General features: G+C 33.5%; 2 protein-coding genes across 2 annotated transcripts in view; one reads left to right on the forward strand and one right to left on the reverse strand.

Annotated features, from left to right (window-relative positions):
* The window catches only part of LOC123665895 (alpha-1,6-mannosyl-glycoprotein 2-beta-N-acetylglucosaminyltransferase-like), a 53,596-nt gene extending 45,311 nt beyond the window's left edge, over positions 1-8,285 (forward strand). Inside the window, exons 9-11 of the mRNA XM_045600126.1 lie at positions 6,002-6,219; positions 6,759-6,938; positions 7,579-8,285. Coding sequence (XP_045456082.1) covers positions 6,002-6,219; positions 6,759-6,938; positions 7,579-7,648 — 468 coding nt within the window. The 3' untranslated portion in view covers positions 7,649-8,285. The remainder of the gene's footprint in view (positions 1-6,001; positions 6,220-6,758; positions 6,939-7,578) is intronic.
* Positions 8,286-13,844: 5,559 nt separating this feature from the next.
* Positions 13,845-22,123, reverse strand: LOC123666088 (serine-rich adhesin for platelets-like). Its single transcript, XM_045600296.1, has 6 exons — positions 22,093-22,123; positions 21,122-21,169; positions 20,731-20,778; positions 20,070-20,117; positions 15,028-19,380; positions 13,845-14,074 (listed from the first exon to the last, which is right to left on the reverse strand). The coding sequence occupies exons 1-6, from the start codon at positions 22,121-22,123 to the stop codon at positions 13,917-13,919; spliced, it is 4,686 nt and encodes a 1,561-aa protein (XP_045456252.1). The 3' UTR covers positions 13,845-13,916.
* Between the last annotated feature and the right edge of the window lie 119 nt (positions 22,124-22,242).

The following is a 22,242-nucleotide window of genomic DNA, read 5'->3' on the forward strand; positions in this document are numbered from 1 at the left end:
GATGTCTTGTATATATCCTATAAATTGTATGTAGTGTATGTGGTTTCCTTTAACCCCTCTCGCTTGTATCCACCTCTGCATATTTTTTATTATTAGGTGTTTATAATAGATAAAATTATATACGTTATAGTTTTGAGAGTTTCTTATTAGAGATTTTTCTATATGGCAATATGAATATCAAGAGGTAATTTCCAAAATTGGTCATCGCCAAATTTTTTGAAAAAAAAATTATCAGAAGCTTTTACTCAGGATTGGAACAAACTTAATTACTTTTTAACTAAGTCTAATATAATGTAAAAATTGAAAAATAATTGTGTTTGCTCGCAAGCGAAAAAAATCGACTTCATGTTGTAAGTAATACAACGTAAAAAAATACGCAGTCAAAGTCAGTTAAATACGCAGATCTCGATCAAATTAAAATGAGATCACGCGATAAGCACCAGCTTTCATTTAAAAATAAAATCATCAAAATCAGTACACTCAGTAAAAAGTAATGTGGCAACACACATAATAAATCACTTCAGTCTATTACAGTCCACCGCTGGACATAGGCCTCCCCAAGTTCGCGCCAGACAACTAAGGGCCGAAACTTTAGGCGTGAACTCATGGGCGTTTTTGCCGTTTGGTGATCGCAGGGCTGATTTTGTCGAACCGAAGACGCTGCTGCCCGTCCTCGGTCTGTGCATTTAAGAAGCCAGCGGTAGAGGATGGCTATCCCGCCATCGGTCGGCTTCGCTAGTTCCATGGTGCTATTGGAACGTTGCTATCCCTTAGTCGCCTTTCTTCCTTTTTTTGGATTAAAAAGTAATTTTAACTTTGTTCCTATTTTAATAAACTACTACACCACACGAATTAATATCAAATGTGGGTCATACGTGGAATTATGGGAAAGTGGACTTTACTAGTTTTGGAAACTGCCTATATGTGAATGTACGTTATATGTTAGCGGCCATATTTTTATGAAAAAAAATACTGTAAAGTTTTTTTTTTAATTCCCAAAATGAAATGTTGCTAGTGTTATGTTTTTGGATTTGAAATGAATTTTTTTAATTGTTATGTATAGATATATATTTTTCATTATTTTTTCTATTTTTACGCATGTGCGCATTTTTACGCTTTTTAAGCTTGGCACGCACTTTTGTATATAACCCGAATAAATTAAATACAACTAATATGCCTCTAGTAATTTCTTTACATTTTATGCAGTTTAGACCTTTCTAATTGTGCTGGTTTGTATTAAAAAGTCGTATTTTTTATTCGAGTTTAAACTTTTTTACTTTAACTGTATATGCTTATCAGTTTTAATCTGTAAATAGTTTTGTATTGTACAATATGGAATGAAAAAAAAATAAAAAAAAAATCGAAAAGAAGCTATTACTGATACTTAGTACTTGATAGTATTTATTTATTTATTGACAAAAAAAAAATACAATTGATGTGATAAACAGTGCAGTAAAAACAATTAGCAGTTTAACAGTGCACTGTGTTTCTAAAATAAAAATATTAGAATGATATTATAAACTGTTATGAAAATATGACATTAAACTACACAAATAATCGATTATACTTGTGAAATACATTTTATCCAATTATATATTGGATAAAATGAACATAAAGTGGTTAAAAAATAATAATAATAAATAATATTTCTATCTATATTTTTTTAAAGTTATTAGTTGTTAATATTAATAAAAAATAATAGTATAGTAGTTAATATTTATAATTCTTTATAATATTTATTTGTATATTTTTAAAGGTTATTAGTAGTTCCTGATATAACAAATTTGTCTAAAATATTTGATATTTCAAAAAAATTCTTCGTCACTGAATATTTCATCCTTACTCGTATTATTTTATTGATAAAATGGTTGCCCTACAAACTTTATTTTGTCTTACGATCATAAAAAGCATGAACTAATAAATTTTCCAATTGTTACGCATTTTTCTTAATTTTTTTATTTAATAAAAACCAAAATCAAAAATCAAAATCAAAAATAGCTTTATTCAAATAGGCTCCAAGAGCACTTTCGAATCGTCATTTTACAAATTAAAACTTTAAAAATAAATTATTGTCTTTGTAAAAGTGAAGCTACCACCGATTCGGAATGTAGATTCTGCAGAGAAGAATCGGCAAGAAACTCCGCAGTTACTCTTTTGAAAATAATATATAAACTGTGCTTTACTACAAAATTAGAAACATATTGTATGAAATACAGCGTCACTAAGTCCACACATCTTTATCAACTATGTAATCCTGCACCGAGTAATAAGCTTTATTTATTAATTTTTTTAAAATAAAAACTTTATATTTATGTTGAGACAATTCCAAAATCGTTTGTGGTATTTTATTATACATGTGAATACCATGACCCAGAAAGGAAACGTTTACTTTGCGCAGTCGGAAACTTGGAGTTACAATTTTGTTATTCCTTCTCGTGTTTACAATGCGATTATTACTATTTATTTCAGAACAAAAACGTATAAGGTAAAACCTATAAGGTATTACTATAAACCTATAAGGTAAAACCTATAAGGTATTACTATTAACCTATAAGGTATTACTAAATAAAATAAAAATGGCAGATATTGAGACTGAAGAAGTGAAAACTTAGAACTTTTAGTATTAAAATTTTGAAATTATATAATGTTTGAATTAAAATTATGTGTATGGTGTTGCACAATACGTCACCTGTGTAGCTACCAGTATACTGCTATAAGCATGTCGGTGACGCGAACTCTTGAACGTGTCCAACGCTGCCAAAAAATGCTTTTACTTTTCAAAAAACTGCTAGATTTATTCTAGTAGCTCGTGAGTTTTGCTCTGCACGTTTAGCGACAAATTTTTATCAATATATAGATTTTCTTTTTTCTATTAAAATTGTTATGCTTGATGACAGAATGTAAGCTTTTTTTCGGTAAAAGTTTGCGCTTAGTATGCTTTTAAGCTTTGACCGCCTAAATTATATCAGCCTCTTTCACCGGCTACTGATAAAACTATATGATAACAGTATCCAACATATAAAAGTGATATATTTATGAAGTTTACTCTTTAAAAAACGATATAGAACCTGTGGTATGCTGTGGTAGCTTATAACTGAGGTAGGGCACAGCAGGAAATTTCCTGCTCAAAATATGGAGCAGCCCGACTGGGTTAGTACCTCGACCTTACAGAAGATCACAGCTAAATAATACTGTTTTCAAGCAGTATTGTGTTCCTGTTGGTGATTAAGGGGGCGTCCATAAATTACGTGAGGTGTTTTTTTAAATTTTCTGTCTCTCCCTCCCCCCCTGGTGAGATGTCGTGAGATTTTATTCAACTCCCTTCTCCATTCCCCAATCTCACGTGCGATTTTTCAAAATGTGGGTTTCTTACGTAAACGCGTTGGATTGTTATTGTAAAAAGAAAAAAAAAATGCTTCGTGCTTTTATTTACGACTAGTTAAGACTAGTAATCAATATTGCTGAGAGTTTAAATATAAGTGTAATAAAAAATTAACAAGAGAATACTTAAATAATACTTTTCAACCAGAAAAAAAAAATTGCGTGATATTTGCCGAAGCGCCCCCTCTCTCCAACGTAAGATTAGATGAGATTTTACTCGACCCCCTCCCCCCCTTAAACAACTCACGTATTTTATGAACGCCCCCTAAGGTGATCAGAGCTCCTGGGGGAAATTGGAGATAGGGTCGGCAACGCGCTTGCGATGCTTCTGGAGTTGCAGACGTCTATAAGCTGCGGTAATCGCTTACCATCAGGTGAGCTGTACGCTTGTTTGCCGTCCTAGTTGTATTAGCAAAAAACTTGCCCTGAGAGTAACGTTTTACCGTACATCGTCTCTTGCGAGAAAGAGATGATGATACTTTTAAATGTCACGGTAATCGTTCCTGAGGAGTAAACTCCAGTTATTGGAGCTGATAGACGCGCTTTTTATTTTTCATCATCAAAATCGACATTATCATTTTTTTTTCGAATTTGTCACTTCAATTTTTTTATTAGTTGAAGTGAAACAGACGCCAAGGTCCTGTTTTATGTCCTGATTATAAAGCGTATCAGTGACTTAAGTAAAAGATGACTTTATCAGTAACCGGTGAGACATGTCCTGAACGTAATAAATACATTGTGGTCTTATTTTAGCTTTTTTTAAACATGTACATAAATTATAGTTATAAAAGCCTTACAATGTAAGAAAAAAATTATTGATTTATTATTTTTTATGTCTATTTTGTAAAATATGACGTAAATATTGTTCTTAAAATATATGTGTCTAAATACAACATTTCTCAAGGTTTACTTACATTGAGGTACGATTTTGACGATTAGCTTGTTTTTTTTTTTAAATTATTCTTTACATTATAAGGCCAAGGGCCCATTTCACCAGCCGCGGATACGCTATTTGACGTATGACAATATAAATCACGGTCTTCTACACAGGTCTTGCAACAACAGTAGTGGGGGTCGTCGGCTTAATGGTTGCGCTTTTCTTTTCAATTTATGGCCGCCAGAGGCATGATGATGGGTGTGCTGTGTGACGAAGACAGAATAGCATTCTGTCTCTTTCTCTATCACACGTAACGCATTTATGTTTTAAAATATAACCAATCACAATGAAGCATCACTCAACCGGCGCGCACAGTGCGCACTGCACGTGACCGCACATATCGATAGCAGTGACTTACAGCGGCGTTGAGTCGAACGAAAAGTTATGACACTATCGTACTAATCTCTCACCATTGAAATTTTGCTCCGTTGCATGACCTTTATATAAGACCGTGATACAAATAGACTTTGACAGCGAGAGGTAGAAAGGGTCATTAGGACCTGTTTCTCTTCAATTATTAAACTATAACTTTAAGATTAATATACGCAAATAGAAATATCAAAACTGGTGTAACAGGCCTTAAAACTTTTGCATGTACATTTTAATATACATTTTTCATAAGATGAATGCTTTATATTTCACTCGCTATAGATAATATAAAATAATAAATTAAAAAAGTAAATTTAAAAGTTATTAAAAAAACTTTTCTGATAGGTTTTTTTATTCTTTGAATTAGTAACAGTATGGATCATCTCCTGATACAAGCGAGAGACCTTAATTTAAACCACACACATTACATACCATTTATCTTATACTATTAAACGAGCAATTCTTGTATATATATATATAATCTGAATCTCGGAAACGGCTCCAACGATTTTCATGAAATTTAGTATACAGGGGATTACGAGGGAGATAAATAAATCTAGCTAGGATTCATTTTTAGAAAATGTCGTTTTATCCCTGTTTTTAGGCAATGAAAAAATGGCTACAATATCGTTAGAATAAGAAGGTAAATTTCGCATCTGTCAATAAAGTTGTAATAGCTCAGGGGAAATCGGCCGATTGCGCTCGGCCGAAAAGATCATGGTTCGAATCCTCACGTATTCCAGATCGATTATCGTTTTTTTTCTTTTTTTTTTTCTAAAAAAAATAAAATCGAAAAATATTATTCATATTTTATCAATATGTAATTCGTATTTAAATATGATTTTCAAAAAACACGATTTACTAAAAATACCGAGCTAAGCTCGGTCACCCAGGTCCTAAGATATATTATACATCACAACATCAGTCAACTAAAGTAGAAGTTTAGTCATGAGATATTTCTACAACTGACTTAAACTGCTGCATTTTGACGTTTTTTGACAGTTTTATTTAATTCCTACTTTTATTTCACACTTCTGTGTGTAATTATCCTGTTCAAATTATCAATTGTTTGTAAAATATTTTTTATTCGTCCTCTCAAGTTCAAATACATTTCAAACTTGTAGCGGATGACACTTGATGTTAATACAGCTGTTTTCAAATATAATTATAATTTAAAAAACATACATTTTTGAGAGATTTTTTTTTATATCCTACAAATGGTACGTACTGTATGTGGTTAAATTTAGTGCCCCTCTCTTGTTCACCTGTATATTTCTTATAATATAAAATTAATTTACAAAAAAAAAATTATAGGTTGAAATAACCCCATGGCATTCAAGTATGCATAACATGGGAATGGCGTTCAATAGAACGGTATGGGAGAATATTATGGAGCTCCAGGATCAGTTCTGCGCGTACGATGATTACAACTGGGATTACTCATTGCTTCATCTGTCACAAAATAGGCCTGGGAGGGAGAAGTTTAAGGTTATTTTGTGTAAAGGTCCGCGGGTGTTTCATATCGGAGAATGGTAAGTGATATAAATATTACCTTTTTTATATATATAACTATTATGGCAAACAAGCGAAGGCTTGATGGTAGGCGGTTTTGTAGCTTATGGACAACTGGAACAGCAGGGGCTATTCGTCTACAAGTTGAATGGCAAACAAGCATACGGTCCACCAAATAATAAACGGGTACTGTAGTCTATAGACGCCTGCAAAACCAGGAGAATTGCAAGCGCGTTGCCGAACCATTTTTTTTATATCGCTGGGAGACGCATTTAAGCACTGACCCCGCCACTCGTAGGTGACGGGAGTGTTGGGCTCCTGGCGCAGACAGAACGCGCCGAACTACCCACTAAAAACCAGCGATGCCCTCACCGTCGTTGTGGGTGGCCACGGGATCCCTAAAGCTACCGTGACCAAGCGCGTTGCCCACTTTACCCCCCGATTCTATCCAAAAGCTCAGGAACACAATACTACTTGAAAGCAGTAACTATTTGTTTGTGGGTGGTGTAAAATAAACGGGAAAAAAAAAAACTCAACAATAATTTTCAATACATTTCAGTGGTTTCCATCACAAGAAGTCCAATTGCAACGCTTCAACTGTCATCAGTAAAGTACAGAAGCTCCTCAAGGACGCAAAGTCCTACCTCTTCCCCCCCAGGGTGACGGCGACGATAACCGCTGGGGGCGCGAAACATAACAAGAAGTTAACCAAAGGAAATGGGGGTTGGGGTGATTTGAGGTGAGTTCGAGTTGTCTGATTACGGGGTTTTTGACCTTTCAGAGATGTGGGACCATTTGTAAATATGTACGTTTCAACACAGACTAACTACGGTTTTTTGAGTATAATTGTGTTTTCTCGAAACGAAAAAAATAAAATAAATAAATAACCAGACGAAGAAATAGTCAAGTAGATACGCGTTATCACTACATAGTATAAAACAAAGTCGCTTCCCACAGTTTGTATGCTTAGATCTTTAAAACTACGCAACCGTTAGTAAATAAAGTGATTCCAGAGAAAAGTTTATATGTATAATACATGCTAGCAGGGGAATACTGATAGTTTTAGAAGTTTTTTAATTTGTTTTTTGTAATTGTTGATTTTATATTTAGTATCAGCATTGTACCCGTGCGAAGCCGGGGCGGGTCGCTATTTAGAGATAACTTTACAAAAAGTACTCGTCAGATCTGTATCAAATTCAAACGAGACCACGACAAGGAATAGCTTTCGATTAAAAAAAGAATTATCAAAATCAGTACGCCCAGTCAGTTTCCCGTCTCCCCCTTTTTAGTCTGCATTTTGCTCGCCTTTTTTAAGCACTTGTGTAAGTAAAAGTAAATAAAGAAATAAATTAATAAATTAACTTTTTTTTCTCTTACAGAGATCAAGAGCTGTGCACGAACATGACAAAAATAGGACGACAATTAAAAAAGTATATTTATTACGCGTAGTTGTTACGGAGACGATCTGCTTTACCAAATATTAAATTAAAAAAAAAAGTATATTTTTGTTAGTATTCTAATGTTTTGACAGCTTGAACTTGTGAGCCGTCCGCCATTTTTTTCTTCTTTCTTCTTTTAAATTCTACCTTTCTTTTTTCTTTTACTATCTGTTATTTATAACTGTCAAATGATTCTTAGACTTTAAATGTTATCTGTTTTTATGCTAATAATTTTCCAGAGCTAGTAAAAGTATGCTTTTAATAGACTTTGATTGAGCATTTTAATTTTTTGTAATGTCTTTGCTGCTCATAAAGTTATTTTAGTTGGTTTTATTTCAGTTTTCAGAAAAGTTATCGTATCCACTTCCTCAAAATCTGGCTTTCATTCAATAGGGAGAAAAAAATTGTTCTGTACTTAAACTAAACTAGGAACTCAATTTATCGGTTACGAAATTAAAAAAAAAAAGTTCTTCTATTATTATCAACTATTATCTGTAACGAAAAAAATTAAGCTGTCAAAACATTATGTTAATAAATCGATGCTTGAAAAAGAAAACGATACACTCTAATTGTTTACCAGTTTTCCATTTCAAGCGTTGATATAATTTTATTATTATTAATAATAATAATGTTTTTTATACATAAAACATTGTTTTCTTTACAAACCATAAGGTGCTTCGAAGTTTCTAATTGTTTTGCGTAATTGAAAATAATTGTTCTAATATATATATAATTACACTCATAATATACCTGTCCCTTTTTGACTCATGTTGCGAGAAAGAGACAAATATATACGTACAAGTTCTATTTTAAAATGAAAATAATAATAAATGTTCCTTTTATGAATTTAAATCTTTTGTCGCATGTACTTTTAATTTTAAAAATGCATTGAGTGATTGTAGGTTTTTTTTTTAATTATTAGGCATTAAATTAAATTCCATACACTACATGCCGTTTATAAGATATTTAAGTTCAGCTGTAACCTATCTTGTGACTAAACTCCTCCTTCTTTGTGACTGATGTTCTGTATATATCTTATAAATGGTATGTAGTGTGTGTGGTTTCAGCAATAAAAGATATAGAAAATTAAAACCTAAACCCGACTTCGATAAAAAAAAATTAGTACGTCACTTCGTGTCGTTTAGGTACGCCACATTCAATACAACGTGACACCATATAGCCTATAACTAGCGGATAATTAAGACGCTCTAATGCTACCTCGTTTGTCATACTTAGACTGTTTAAATTATAACCCGCCTTTTGGCTTTACCGTAGTCGGGTAAAAAGGAACTTTATTATATTATTCAACTATGCACTTCTATATGTATATATATATTAGTTTAATAATTTGAACAAAATGAAAAGTGTCATAATGTTAGAACTCGGTCACACCTTCGCAACAGTTTGTGTGACACGTTACTTTGACGTGTCGCGTGTCACAATAAAACTAACGTGAATTAATACAACATTGTTTTTCAATTCAAACGTGGAACATGATCTATTACACCTACAGAACCCTCTATTTGAAAAAACGCAGTTTTTTTTTTATGTCACTAGGTCGGCAAACAAGCGTACGGCTCACCTGATGGTAAGCGATTACCGTAGCTTATAGACGCCTGCGACACCAGAAGCATCGCAAGCGCCTTACCGACCCAATCCCCAATCCCCCCAGGAGCTCTGGTCACCTTACTCACCAACAGGAACACAATACTGCTTGAAAACAGTATTATTTTGCTGTGATCTTCTGTAAGGTCGAGGTACTACCCCAATCGGGCTGCTCCATATTTTGAGCAGGAAATGCCTGCTGTGCTCTACCTCAGTTAAAGTTAGGAGTCGATCAGTTCGAATACTCTTGGGAGATTGATCTAAGTAGGAAGGAACTATTGTCTTGTATTACTTATTGTAATATACATTATTTTATGTATTATTAGGATTTAAATGACACATACTGTGATATGATGATATCGAATAATGAAAAAATTGAATGAATCATTCTTGTGACGTCATTTTCAGATCAGAATATAGTTTATCTGCGATGGACACCTAAACTACCTAACCAATTTTAATCAAATTTGCACACTGTATGCAGTTTGATCAAATTTGAAAGATAGGCTATATTCTATTTTGATATATGTAATTATTATATTTAAGAAAAAAAAATAAGACAGTACGAAGTTCGCCAGTTCAGCTAGTAAGATATATACAAAACATCAGTCACAAGTGACTGATATTTTGTTTTATTTGTCACAAATATACAGATATAAATGAAGAAAAAATTCTGTAGATTGACGATGGTGTGGCCGAGGCTTTAGTCTTATTATGTAATATATATTAATTGTAGATTATCAAAATGTACGCTTAGTTATAAAAAAAGGTTTTTATGAAAACCCATGTAAATAAAAGTGTTGCCCACTAAGAAAAACATTGTTTTCGTATTGTTTAGTATTATCATAGATCAAGTAAAAAAAGGTAGATAACGCACCTAGAACAGAAAAGTGAAGCCACTTTTTTAAAGATGTGTGAGTGAGTGAAGTGTTGACACCTTTTAAAAAAAGTCCCTAAAATTTTTATTAAACAATTAATTTAATATAGGTAAAATGGGTATGTGAAAATAAAAACCTGTTTATAGTTTTAAATAAATTTACTAAAAATAAAACAAAAAATCGGTAGAATAATAAAAAAATATATTCGTAAGATAATCGTATGAATGGACACTTCCTATCCCCTCTGTTTATCTCTTTTCAGTTTGCAGTCGGTTTTTTTAACTATTTTTCTTAAACCTAGAATCCTTTATGTTGGATAAGTTTTTTAAATTTTTGTCGCTTAGAACTCAGAGTCATCGTCATTGTTTGCATTTTACTAATATGATGTAGTCTTATGTTCAAATATTTTTCAATCACTAATCGTATTAAATTGACTTTATGCGCATGGCCAGCATAATCGTGGTCATTTTCTCAGTCTTACAGCCGCTACCCATTCACCTCTTATTAAAATATTCGTTGGAAACCTAAAACCATGAAATTTGATAGTAAAATATGGGTACCTAGTTTACTCAAAAATTGTAAAAAGTTAAAACATAAAACAAACGAGTTAATAATTCATAAATATATTTTGATTTTTTTATTTTCAATTTATGTAACATAAAATGACACGAGAAAAAAAACAATAACTATGTCTACTTTTTACTTAATTATTTTTCTGGTTACGTACAATTTACTTACCCACATTTTGGGGGTATTGAAACAAAGAACTACTGGCAGCACTCCCGTGGTACGTCATTTCGTGACATTGAAATTATAAGTTCCGAATAACCTCAATATTATTTTGGAATAACAATAAATTTAAAGTTTTATATGTACTTACGTGTGAAACGATATTCCTTCAGATTTTTTGTTTACTTTGGTATTGTTTTTGCACCATTTAATCACACAAGACGGCATTTTATAAGCAAAGTTACTGTATGAAGCCTCGTGACATACTAACGAAAATGAGCGTAGTTTGATGCATATGTGTGCGTGAGCGCGTGTATTTACTTGAAGGAGCCGAGTTTTGTGGCTTCACTAACAACAAAGGCCGCGCATTATCTACTTTTTTTTACTATATCTATGAGTATTATGTATTAAAATAGTTATTATAAAGTACTTATTACAAAAGTAACCGCTGAATTAAATTTACGTAATAAAGTTATTTTATTGTTATTATAAATATTTTATTTTCTTATAAACAATTGAGATTGATTTCTTTGTTAGTTGTATTGCACAAGACCTTGCCGTCAATAAAGTAAACGTAAAAAAGGTAACGTTTAGATGTCAAAATTGCTATGACAATTTTTTGCATTATCTATGCTCTCTTAAAAAGCATCTACAGTCTACTTTTTTTTAATTTTACCCTCTTAAGAAGAGTTGGTAATAAAATTAAAAAGTGCTTAATGCTTATTTTTTCTTTCCTTTCTTTTCCTCGTATGTACAACACGACTTCGTTACAACTAAATTAGAATTGTTTTTAGACTAATAACTATAATTCTAGATGATGTATCCAGATGACATCTACATCAGATTTTAAGTTAGACCTCTAGGATCACAGCTGAAAAAAAAACCGCATCCAATTTCATAATGCACATTTTACGTAATGGCGACAAAGAGATTTAAAAATTTTAATGAAAATTATTTGATTTCTATTACTCACATAAGGAGTTATACATTTACTTTTTCCTTAATATCTTTCACATTGGCCAGTTATAATTTATCTCATATACAGACATTGGCTGGTTAAATTTTTTATTAAAAACTAGTTTACCCGCCAAAAATTCTTATTTTGAATTCGTTTAGTCGTTTGGAGTTATGCGCGTACACACATTTCAGCGATTTGTTTTTATTTATCTATCTATCTACGAATATCTATCTTCTATCTATACTAATAAATGGTTATAGTGCGAAAACTACTAAACCGATGTAGCGTGTTTCGGAGAAGGTTCTAGTATATGATATGTTAGTGATAACTTATCGTGTAAAAAAATATGGATGGACAGAGTCGCTAGTGTAAAATAAATATGCTTATGCCTTGACTCTTCCTCGTAGGCAGAAGTTTTAAATATAATTTTTTTACTACCTTCCTATCTCCTACAATATGACAATATTAACTATATATAATAATATCAATTGATATTAAAATATGTACAATTATTAAAAAACCTAATATATGTAAATTATATGTATGTATGTATATATATAATGTAAACAGGTGTATATACATCGAATTTTTAGTATTTATTTGTTGTTAAAAATGTAAGAAATAAATAAAAAATTGAAATAATATGAATTTATTTTTTTGTGTTATTTGTATTTTTATTATAGGTATAATTAACCATGTAATGTACTAACAATTCACTAAGGACACAATTCACCTGTTTATGATATAACTTATCTAGCACATAAGCTACTGTTACTATTTACTTGACATTTATTTACAGATTTAACACAAGTTTTGGATTCAGGTCCATAACCTCTAAAATTACCATACCATGTAATATTATGACACTTCCATACAATTGATTAAAATATATTGCAAATTCTCTGGTCTTTCCGTTGCATATACGTTTACGTACAAAGGAACTTCGTACGAGCAGTGTATACAATTGTACAGATTTAAACTCTGCGTACATTGGAGTTCGTACATAATTTAAGACAAATATCGAATAAAATATACATTTTACATTTTTCACATTTCATTAGGCTGTCTGGAAGCAATGGCTAATTAGCCATAAGTCCGCTCATTGTACTTCGCTGTCTGTAACTATATTTATGTTTTGTAATATATATTTGGTGTACAATAATGTATAAAATAATATAAATAAATATTTTTTTTTTTTTATTGAAAGTTATACATCAGATAGCTACATCAGTAGGTAACTAAAAAAAACAGGCTCTTAATAATTTAAGTTATATATTTTGAATCGAAGTAACGCAAAGTTAACAATGATTTATTTATAGTTTAGTAAAGAAATTTATGAGTCGAGTCGAAATTTTTATGAAAAACTTTCAATTTATGTAATATTGACATACCGGTCCCTATTCTACCTCTGCTGTTAAATTTTAATCGTATCTTATGTGCAGGATAATCGTTATCCACTCTCGGTGTAACAGGCCTTCGAAATATTACTGTCCGTTAGTAAAACATCTCATTTTATGAATTAAAGAAATCTGGCATTACTGTATTACGCATGTATATGTTATAAGAGAACTCAAATGAAAAAAACATTAATATTGAGAAATGGAATTTGTGTCAAAAATAAAGATATTAATAATTTTAGTGATTTTGTTTTATTTTTATCATCAATATAAATAAAACAAAATATATATATAATAAAAATGTAACGGATCGCTGTCTGTACATGGAAGATATATATCTTCGAAAAAAATATGATTGACTATTGCCCACAAAACCCATGCATACTATGTTATGTCGTAATCACTTTTTTTTATTACAAAGTACACATTCAATTAGAGGGAAAAGTTACTATATTAATTTCAAGTAGTGAATCATTTATTTGATATGTAGTGTAGACTTAACAGCAGCAAAGTAGTTATTTGTTAAATCTATAAAAGTATATTTTATTTAAATTAATGAATAATTAAAATTCAATTTTCAATTTCATCTGCGAGTTTATCAACAATAAAAAAAATCATCTATGAATAAAATTCCATAAATAATAATGAAATGATATATTCAATAAAATACATAAATGACCACAAAAAATACAAAATCAATATTTTTCAAATTTATGCACCTCTTATTCCTGCTGGCAATTCCTTCATAGGTATCAATTTTGGCGGGTCTTGGCTGTCACAAGCACAATAACAATTTTTACTATTCTTCGGTCCTTGAGGAAGAATGAGTAACTTTAGATTCATATCCACTTGAAGGGCTCGCGCTTTTTCTGCAAAAATATAAAAATTTAAGCCTTGTCAAAAATATATCGTGTAGCGATAGAGAGGCAACATCGGCCCAAGCGTGGGCTTGTGAGTTGTGACACATTTATCCCTCTCTCTTCTCGCGTGACGTCAGAGCTAACAGTTCGAAATAATTGAAGTGATAATAATTCAATTAAATTCACAAAAGTATAAAAATTTTCATCGATGTTTCTTTTCTAACGTTATCACGTAAAACTATCGTCCGTAAACCGACTTTACAGACAGCCAATTTTTTGTAGTCTAAAGATGTTTTGAATTATTATAAGAATGAAAAATTAATATTGCACTATTATTTTAGACAAAAAAATTTCTTACTCAGTTCTTAATAAGTAAGTTGTTTTTAACATATCCAAGTATAAACAATACAACATTAGTGATAACTCAACAAATTTAGAAACGGACGTTTTTTTTTTTATTTCTAAAAGTTACTTAAGTTGTTTATTAATTTTTACTCATTATCGTATAAATTGTCACATAAAATATTTAGAAATTATAGTCTATTCGCTATAAGAGAAATTGTGTTTTTTTATCATATAACTGGGTCGACAAACAAGCATACGTCTCACCTGATGGTTAGTTATTACCGTAGCTTATAGACGTCTGCAACACCAGAGACCGTATCCCCGGTTCCTCGCAGGAGCTCTGGTCACCTTACTCACCAGCAGGAACACAACACTGCTTGAAAGCAGTATTAGCTGTGATCTTCTGTAAGGTCGAGGTACTACCCCAGTCGGGCTGCTCCATATTTGAGCAGAAAGTTTCCTACTGTGCCTCCTCAGTTAAAAGAGTAATTGAAGTAAGCCATTAAAATTGAGCCAAGCAGGCCTACTACTATGATTTTGTCAAGGGCCGTAGGTAAGCTAAGTGACAGTTATGAGTCACTATTTTTTAAACGCGTATAGCCTGTAAAGTAACTTACCTTCTTTTAAAGTTACGTTTGTATCAGAGCCAGGTGCTGTTGGCTGCGGTCCAGATGCTGTTCGATCAGATTGAGATTGTTCTTCGGGTGATGTAGTATTCGAGTTGAGAGGCTGAATTTCAGGATTTGTTGAAGGTTGTTCTTCGCCACGGGTAGGAGTAGTTTCGTTTTCAGAAGAGGATCCAGGAGAAGTATTTGTTTGATCGCTAGATAGCTCGCTACCAGGAGCAGGAGTGTTTTGATTAACAGATGGCTCGCCACCAGGAGAAGGAGTAGTTTGATCACTAAAATGTTCACCTTCGGGGATAGTATTTGGTTGATCACTCGATAATGTGGCAGTAGTGGTTTGGTCACTAGATTGTTCGCCACCAGGAGCAATGGTAGTACGATCATCAGATGATGTGCCAGTTTGATCACTAGATTGTTTGCCACTAACAACAGTTGTTGTTTGATTACTAGACGATGTGGCAGTTTGAACACTAGATTGTTTACCACCAACAGCAGTAATAGTTTGATCACGAGATTGTTCGCCACCAGAAACAGTAGTAGTTTGATCATTAGATGATGTGGCAGTTTGATCACTAGATTGTTCGCTACTAAGAACAGTTGTTGTTTGATTACTAGACGACGAGGTAGTTTGATCACTAGATGATGTGGCAGTAGTGGTTTGGTCACTAGATTGTTCGCCACCAGGTGCTATGGTAGTACGATCATCAGATGATGTGCCGGTTTTATCACTAGATTGTTCGCCACTGAGAACAGTTGTTGTTTGATTACTAGACGATGTGGTAGTTTGAACACTAGATTGTTTACCACTAGCAGCAGTAGTAGTTTGATCACTAGATTGTTCGCCATCAGAAACAGTAGTAGTTTGATCATTAGATGATGTGGCAGTTTGATCACTAGATTGTTTACCACCAACAGCAGTAATAGTTTGATCACTAGATTGTTCGCCACCAGAAACAGTAGTAGTTTGATCATTAGATGATGTGGCAGTTTGATCACTAGATTGTTCGCTACTAAGAATAGTTGTTGTTTGATTACTAGACGACGAGGTAGTTTGAACACTAGATTGTTTACCACTAAAAGCAGTAGTTGTTTGATCACTAGATTGTTCGCCATCAGAAACAGTAGTAGTTTGATCATTAGATGATGTGGCAGTTTGATCACTAGATTGTTTACCACCAACAGCAGTAATAGTTTGATCACTAGATTGTTCGCCACCAGAAACAGTAGTAGTTTGATCATTAGATGATGTGGCAGTTTGATCACTAGATTGTTCGCTACTAAGAACAGTTGTTGTTTGATTACTAGACGACGAGGTAGTTTGATCACTAGATGATGTGGCAGTAGTGGTTTGGTCACTAGATTGTTCGCCACCAGGAGCTATGGTAGTACGATCATCAGATGATGTGCCGGTTTTATCACTAGATTGTTCGCCACTGAGAACAGTTGTTGTTTGATTACTAGACGATGTGGTAGTTTGAACACTAGATTGTTTACCACTAACAGCAGTAGTAGTTTGATCACTAGGTTGTTCGCCATCAGAAACAGTAGTAGTTTGATCATTAGATGATGTGGCAGTTTGATCACTAGATTGTTTACCACCAACAGCAGTAATAGTTTGATCACTAGATTGTTCGCCACCAGAAACAGTAGTAGTTTGATCATTAGATGATGTGCCGGTTTTATCACTAGATTGTTCGCCACTGAGAACAGTGTTTGTTTGATTACTAGACGATGTGGTAGTTTGAACACTAGATTGTTTACCACTAACAGCAGTAGTAGTTTGATCACTAGATTGTTCGCCATCAGAAACAGTAGTAGTTTGATCATTAGATGATGTGGCAGTTTGATCACTAGATTGTTTACCACCAACAGCAGTAATAGTTTGATCACTAGATTGTTCGCCACCAGAAACAGTAGTAGTTTGATCATCAGATGATGTGCCGGTTTTATCACTAGATTGTTCGCCACTGAGAACAGTTGTTGTTTGATTACTAGACGATGTGGTAGTTTGATCACTAGATTGTTCGCCATCAGAAACAGTAGTAGTTTGATCATTAGATGATGTGGCAGTTTGATCACTAGATTGTTTACCACCAACAGCAGTAATAGTTTGATCACTAGATTGTTCGCCACCAGAAAGAGTAGTAGTTTGATCATTAGATGATGTGGCAGTTTGATCACTAGATTGTTCGCTACTAAGAACAGTTGTTGTTTGATTACTAGACGACGAGGTAGTTTGAACACTAGATGATGTGGCAGTAGTTGTTTGGTCACTAGATTGTTCGCCACCAGGAGCTATGGTAGTACGATCATCAGATGATGTGCCGGTTTTATCACTAGATTGTTCGCCACTGAGAACAGTTGTTGTTTGATTACTAGACGATGTGGTAGTTTGAACACTAGATTGTTTACCACTAACAGCAGTAGTAGTTTGATCACTAGGTTGTTCGCCATCAGAAACAGTAGTAGTTTGATCATTAGATGATGTGGCAGTTTGATCACTAGATTGTTTACCACCAACAGCAGTAATAGTTTGATCACTAGATTGTTCGCCACCAGAAACAGTAGTAGTTTGATCATTAGATGATGTGCCGGTTTTATCACTAGATTGTTCGCCACTGAGAACAGTGTTTGTTTGATTACTAGACGATGTGGTAGTTTGAACACTAGATTGTTTACCACTAACAGCAGTAGTAGTTTGATCACTAGATTGTTCGCCATCAGAAACAGTAGTAGTTTGATCATTAGATGATGTGGCAGTTTGATCACTAGATTGTTTACCACCAACAGCAGTAATAGTTTGATCACTAGATTGTTCGCCACCAGAAACAGTAGTAGTTTGATCATCAGATGATGTGCCGGTTTTATCACTAGATTGTTCGCCACTGAGAACAGTTGTTGTTTGATTACTAGACGATGTGGTAGTTTGAACACTAGATTGTTTACCACTAAAAACAGTAGTAGTTTGATCACTAGATTGTTCGCCATCAGAAACAGTAGTAGTTTGATCATTAGATGATGTGGCAGTTTGATCACTAGATTGTTTACCACCAACAGCAGTAATAGTTTGATCACTAGATTGTTCGCCACCAGAAAGAGTAGTAGTTTGATCATTAGATGATGTGGCAGTTTGATCACTAGATTGTTCGCTACTAAGAATAGTTGTTGTTTGATTACTAGACGAGGAGGTAGTTTGATCACTAGACGATGTGGCAGTAGTGGTTTGGTCACTAGATTGTTCGCCACCAGGAGCTATGGTAGTACGATCATCAGATGATGTGCCGGTTTTATCACTAGATTGTTCGCCACTGAGAACAGTTGTTGTTTGATTACTAGACGATGTGGTAGTTTGAACACTAGATTGTTTACCACTAACAGCAGTAGTAGTTTGATCACTAGGTTGTTCGCCATCAGAAACAGTAGTAGTTTGATCATTAGATGATGTGGCAGTTTGATCACTAGATTGTTTACCACCAACAGCAGTAATAGTTTGATCACTAGATTGTTCGCCACTAGAAACAGTAGTAGTTTGATCATTAGATGATGTGGCAGTTTGATCACTAGATTGTTCGCTACTAAGAACAGTTGTTGTTTGATTACTAGACGATGTGGTAGTTTGAACACTAGATTGTTTACCACTAAAAGCAGTAGTTGTTTGATCACTAGATTGTTCGCCATCAGAAACAGTAGTAGTTTGATCATTAGATGATGTGGCAGTTTGATCACTAGATTGTTTACCACCAACAGCAGTAATACTTTGATCACTAGATTGTTCGCCACCAGAAACAGTAGTAGTTTGATCATTAGATGATGTGGCAGTTTGATCACTAGATTGTTCGCTACTAAGAACAGTTGTTGTTTGATTACTAGACGATGTGGTAGTTTGATCACTAGATTGTTTACCACCAACAGCAGTACTAGTTTGATCAGTAGATTGTTCGCCACCAGAAACAGTAGTAGTTTGATCATTAGATGATGTGGCAGTTTGATCACTAGATTGTTCGCTACTAAGAACAGTTGTTGTTTGATTACTAGACGATGTGGTAGTTTGATCACTAGATTGTTTACCACCAACAGCAGTACTAGTTTGATCAGTAGATTGTTCGCCACCAGAAACAGTAGTAGTTTGATCATTAGATGATGTGGCAGTTTGATCACTAGATTGTTCGCTACTAAGAACAGTTGTTGTTTGATTACTAGACGACGAGGTAGTTTGATCACTAGATTGTTCGCGACCAGCAGTAATAGTAGTTTGATCATTAGTTTGTTGTGTTGGAGGTGAAGATGTTGTTGATTGAGGTTTTGGCTTCTTTGTTTTTATGCTTTCAATGGCTGTGAGGATATCTGCAAAAAAAAATTAGTAGCATTATATTTTTGAACATCTTCTGAAGGGACAGAAATTCATCATAGCAAGTGATCCATTGTACAGCAGGATTCACGACTGAATCCCTTAGCTATTTATTATCTGCATATTTACTTTTAAATAAATGAATCTTCGAAAACTCACTTCAGCCTATCGCAGTCCACTGCTGGACGTAGGCCTCCACAAGTTCGCGTCAAAAATGGGTGTTTCGAAAACTATTTTTGATTTATTTACAGGAACTATTTATTAATGTACTCCTAAATTAGTAGCATTGATTTTTGGTGGCATTAGCAGTCTCAATTTTGGATAAGCTGAACTGGACACACAATTTATTTAAAATGAATGTGAAATTTATATTAAACTACAAGTATTTCGGTCCAAAAATGGAATTCGAATATCTCTATGTACCTATTCTTAACATCGGTTACTCTCTTCGTGTCTCTGGTCTACCGTAACTGGTTAAAGCAGTAATTGTAATGGACGGTAATCACTTAAAGTTAGAAGACATCACTGCTTTGAGAGCAGTAATATTTAGCCGTGATCTTCCCTAAATTTGTTACGACATGTCGAAAATCGAAATTTCAGGAGTCGCAAAATAAAAACTGTTGTAAGTTCCGTATAATAAAAAAATGTTTATAATGACTGTGATACTGATTAATCATATATTTACCATTTTCTCCAGTAGCAGTTCTTATTTGACTTATAGCGATCATAGGTTCTGAAAAAGAAAAATACAACATCTCGTATCTATACCAATATTTATTAAAAAGGTAACATTTAATAATTTGTTTATTTGTATTGGGGGAACACTATGTTATCACTGATTGATATACATATAGGCTACTAGCGACCCGCCCCGGCTTCGTACGGGTGCAATGCTAATACTAAATAAAAAATAAATACTTGCATTGTAAGCGCAAAAAAGTGTTTATTTACGACATCACATTAGAAACCTCTAAAACTATCAGTGTTCCTTTACTATATTATACATGTGTCATACTATAAACCTTCCTTTGGAATCGCTCTATTTACTAAAGAAAACCGCATCAAAATCCGTTGCGTAGTTTTAAAGATCTAAACATACAGACAACGGGAAGCGACTTCGTTTTATATTATGTAGTGATACTTTAATGTGAGTAAACTGAACTGCTAGATAATGTAATCCACGCAGGCAAAGCTGCGAGTGGAAACAAGTATTACATAAAGATCTCTTTATTTAACTGGAAAAATGCCTGGAAACTAAGAAATATGGCTCTAAAATAATATGATAATGATATTAATGTGAATACTTTTAAACATTTTAAAAATCTTTTGCATTAAAATAAACTCACCATCCTCTTGTGTGTACTGTTGAGTAACAACAATAGAGTCTACGAGCACTGTAAAAAAAAAAACAAATTCAAAAATGGTTTTAAATACATCTTTTGAAAGATTTGTAAAATAAAAGTAATACAAAAAAGTATCTGTTGGTATTTTTTTAATGTTGCACATCATACAATTATTACCTTCTTTTTTCTAGCTTTTCGTTAGAATTTACCCTATTGTCTTTCTTTCGTCGATCGTAAGAAAAAAAAAATTTCGAAACGGACAAAAGAGTTTTTATATTTTAAAGAGAATAAATATTAAAATAATGGCGACTAATTTAATCTTATTATTTATTAAATAATAACGTAAGATCTAGGATAGTTAAATATATACATATACAAACTATAATTTACTTACAGAACTTAGGACTCAATGTCGTAAATGCCTCCAAGAATTTTACGAAATCTGTGAAAAAAAAAAAAAAACAATTATAGTACAATGTATTCGTCAAATGTTTTTATGGTAATATTATTTTGGCTGTCCTGTTAATCAATAAGTAAACGTCATATACTCAATGCCCCCACTAGGATTTATTCCTGTGTCGGAGCTCCGGCCGCAATACACAAGCACAAACGCCCAGTTGGCACAAAAATCTGTGTGGTCAACAAGTGTTTGCCGGTACGTGACCATTGTGCTAACGCGTTGTCAAAATTTTTTGTAAGTATTACTCGGCTGTATTACATTTTATTGACCTGTCATAACATAGACATAGAATTGAAGATTAAGTAAAACATTATACATATTACAAATTTCAATGATATCACTAATAAATCATTGACTATTTTAAATATTTCCCACTTTCACAGCCCAAAAACAGTTCTGTAACCGTTACACAAACGCGTCGTCGTTGTATTCCTAGATGCATGTTCGCTCATCATTACAGCCTATACAGTCCACTGCTGGACATAGGCCTCCACAAGTTTACGCCAAAAATAACGTGAACTCATGTGTTTTGCCCATAGTCACCACGCTGGGCAGGCGGGTTGGTGACCGCAGTACTGGCTTGTCGCACCGAAGACGCTGCTGCCCGTCTTCGGCCTGTATATTTCAAAGCCAGCAGTTGGATGGCTATCCCGCCATCGGTCGGCTTCTTAAGATCCAAGGTGGTTGTGGAACCTTGTTATCCCTTAGTCGCCTCTTACGACACCCACGGGAAGAGAGGAGGTGGCTAAATTCTTTAGTGCTGTAGCCACACAGCACATGTGCATGCATGTTCGCTCACTGTTGACAAATAGTTTATTGAAAACTGTACATAACTGTATTTGTTAAACAAATTTTTTTTATATTTTAAACCTTTTTAAGACAGTTACAGATAATGTAATAGGTACAATCGATGGACTTATGACCAATTGTAACCATTTCTTCCAGATAACCCAAACTATTTTACAGCGCAGCAGTCACAGCACTGGCTTCTGCGCTGGCGGTCACGGGTTTGATCCCCGCTCACGACAGATATTTGTATTGGTCATATAGATGTC

This window comes from Melitaea cinxia, chromosome 25, assembly GCF_905220565.1.
Source record: "Melitaea cinxia chromosome 25, ilMelCinx1.1, whole genome shotgun sequence".
In the NCBI taxonomy this organism is placed as follows: domain Eukaryota; kingdom Metazoa; phylum Arthropoda; class Insecta; order Lepidoptera; family Nymphalidae; genus Melitaea; species Melitaea cinxia.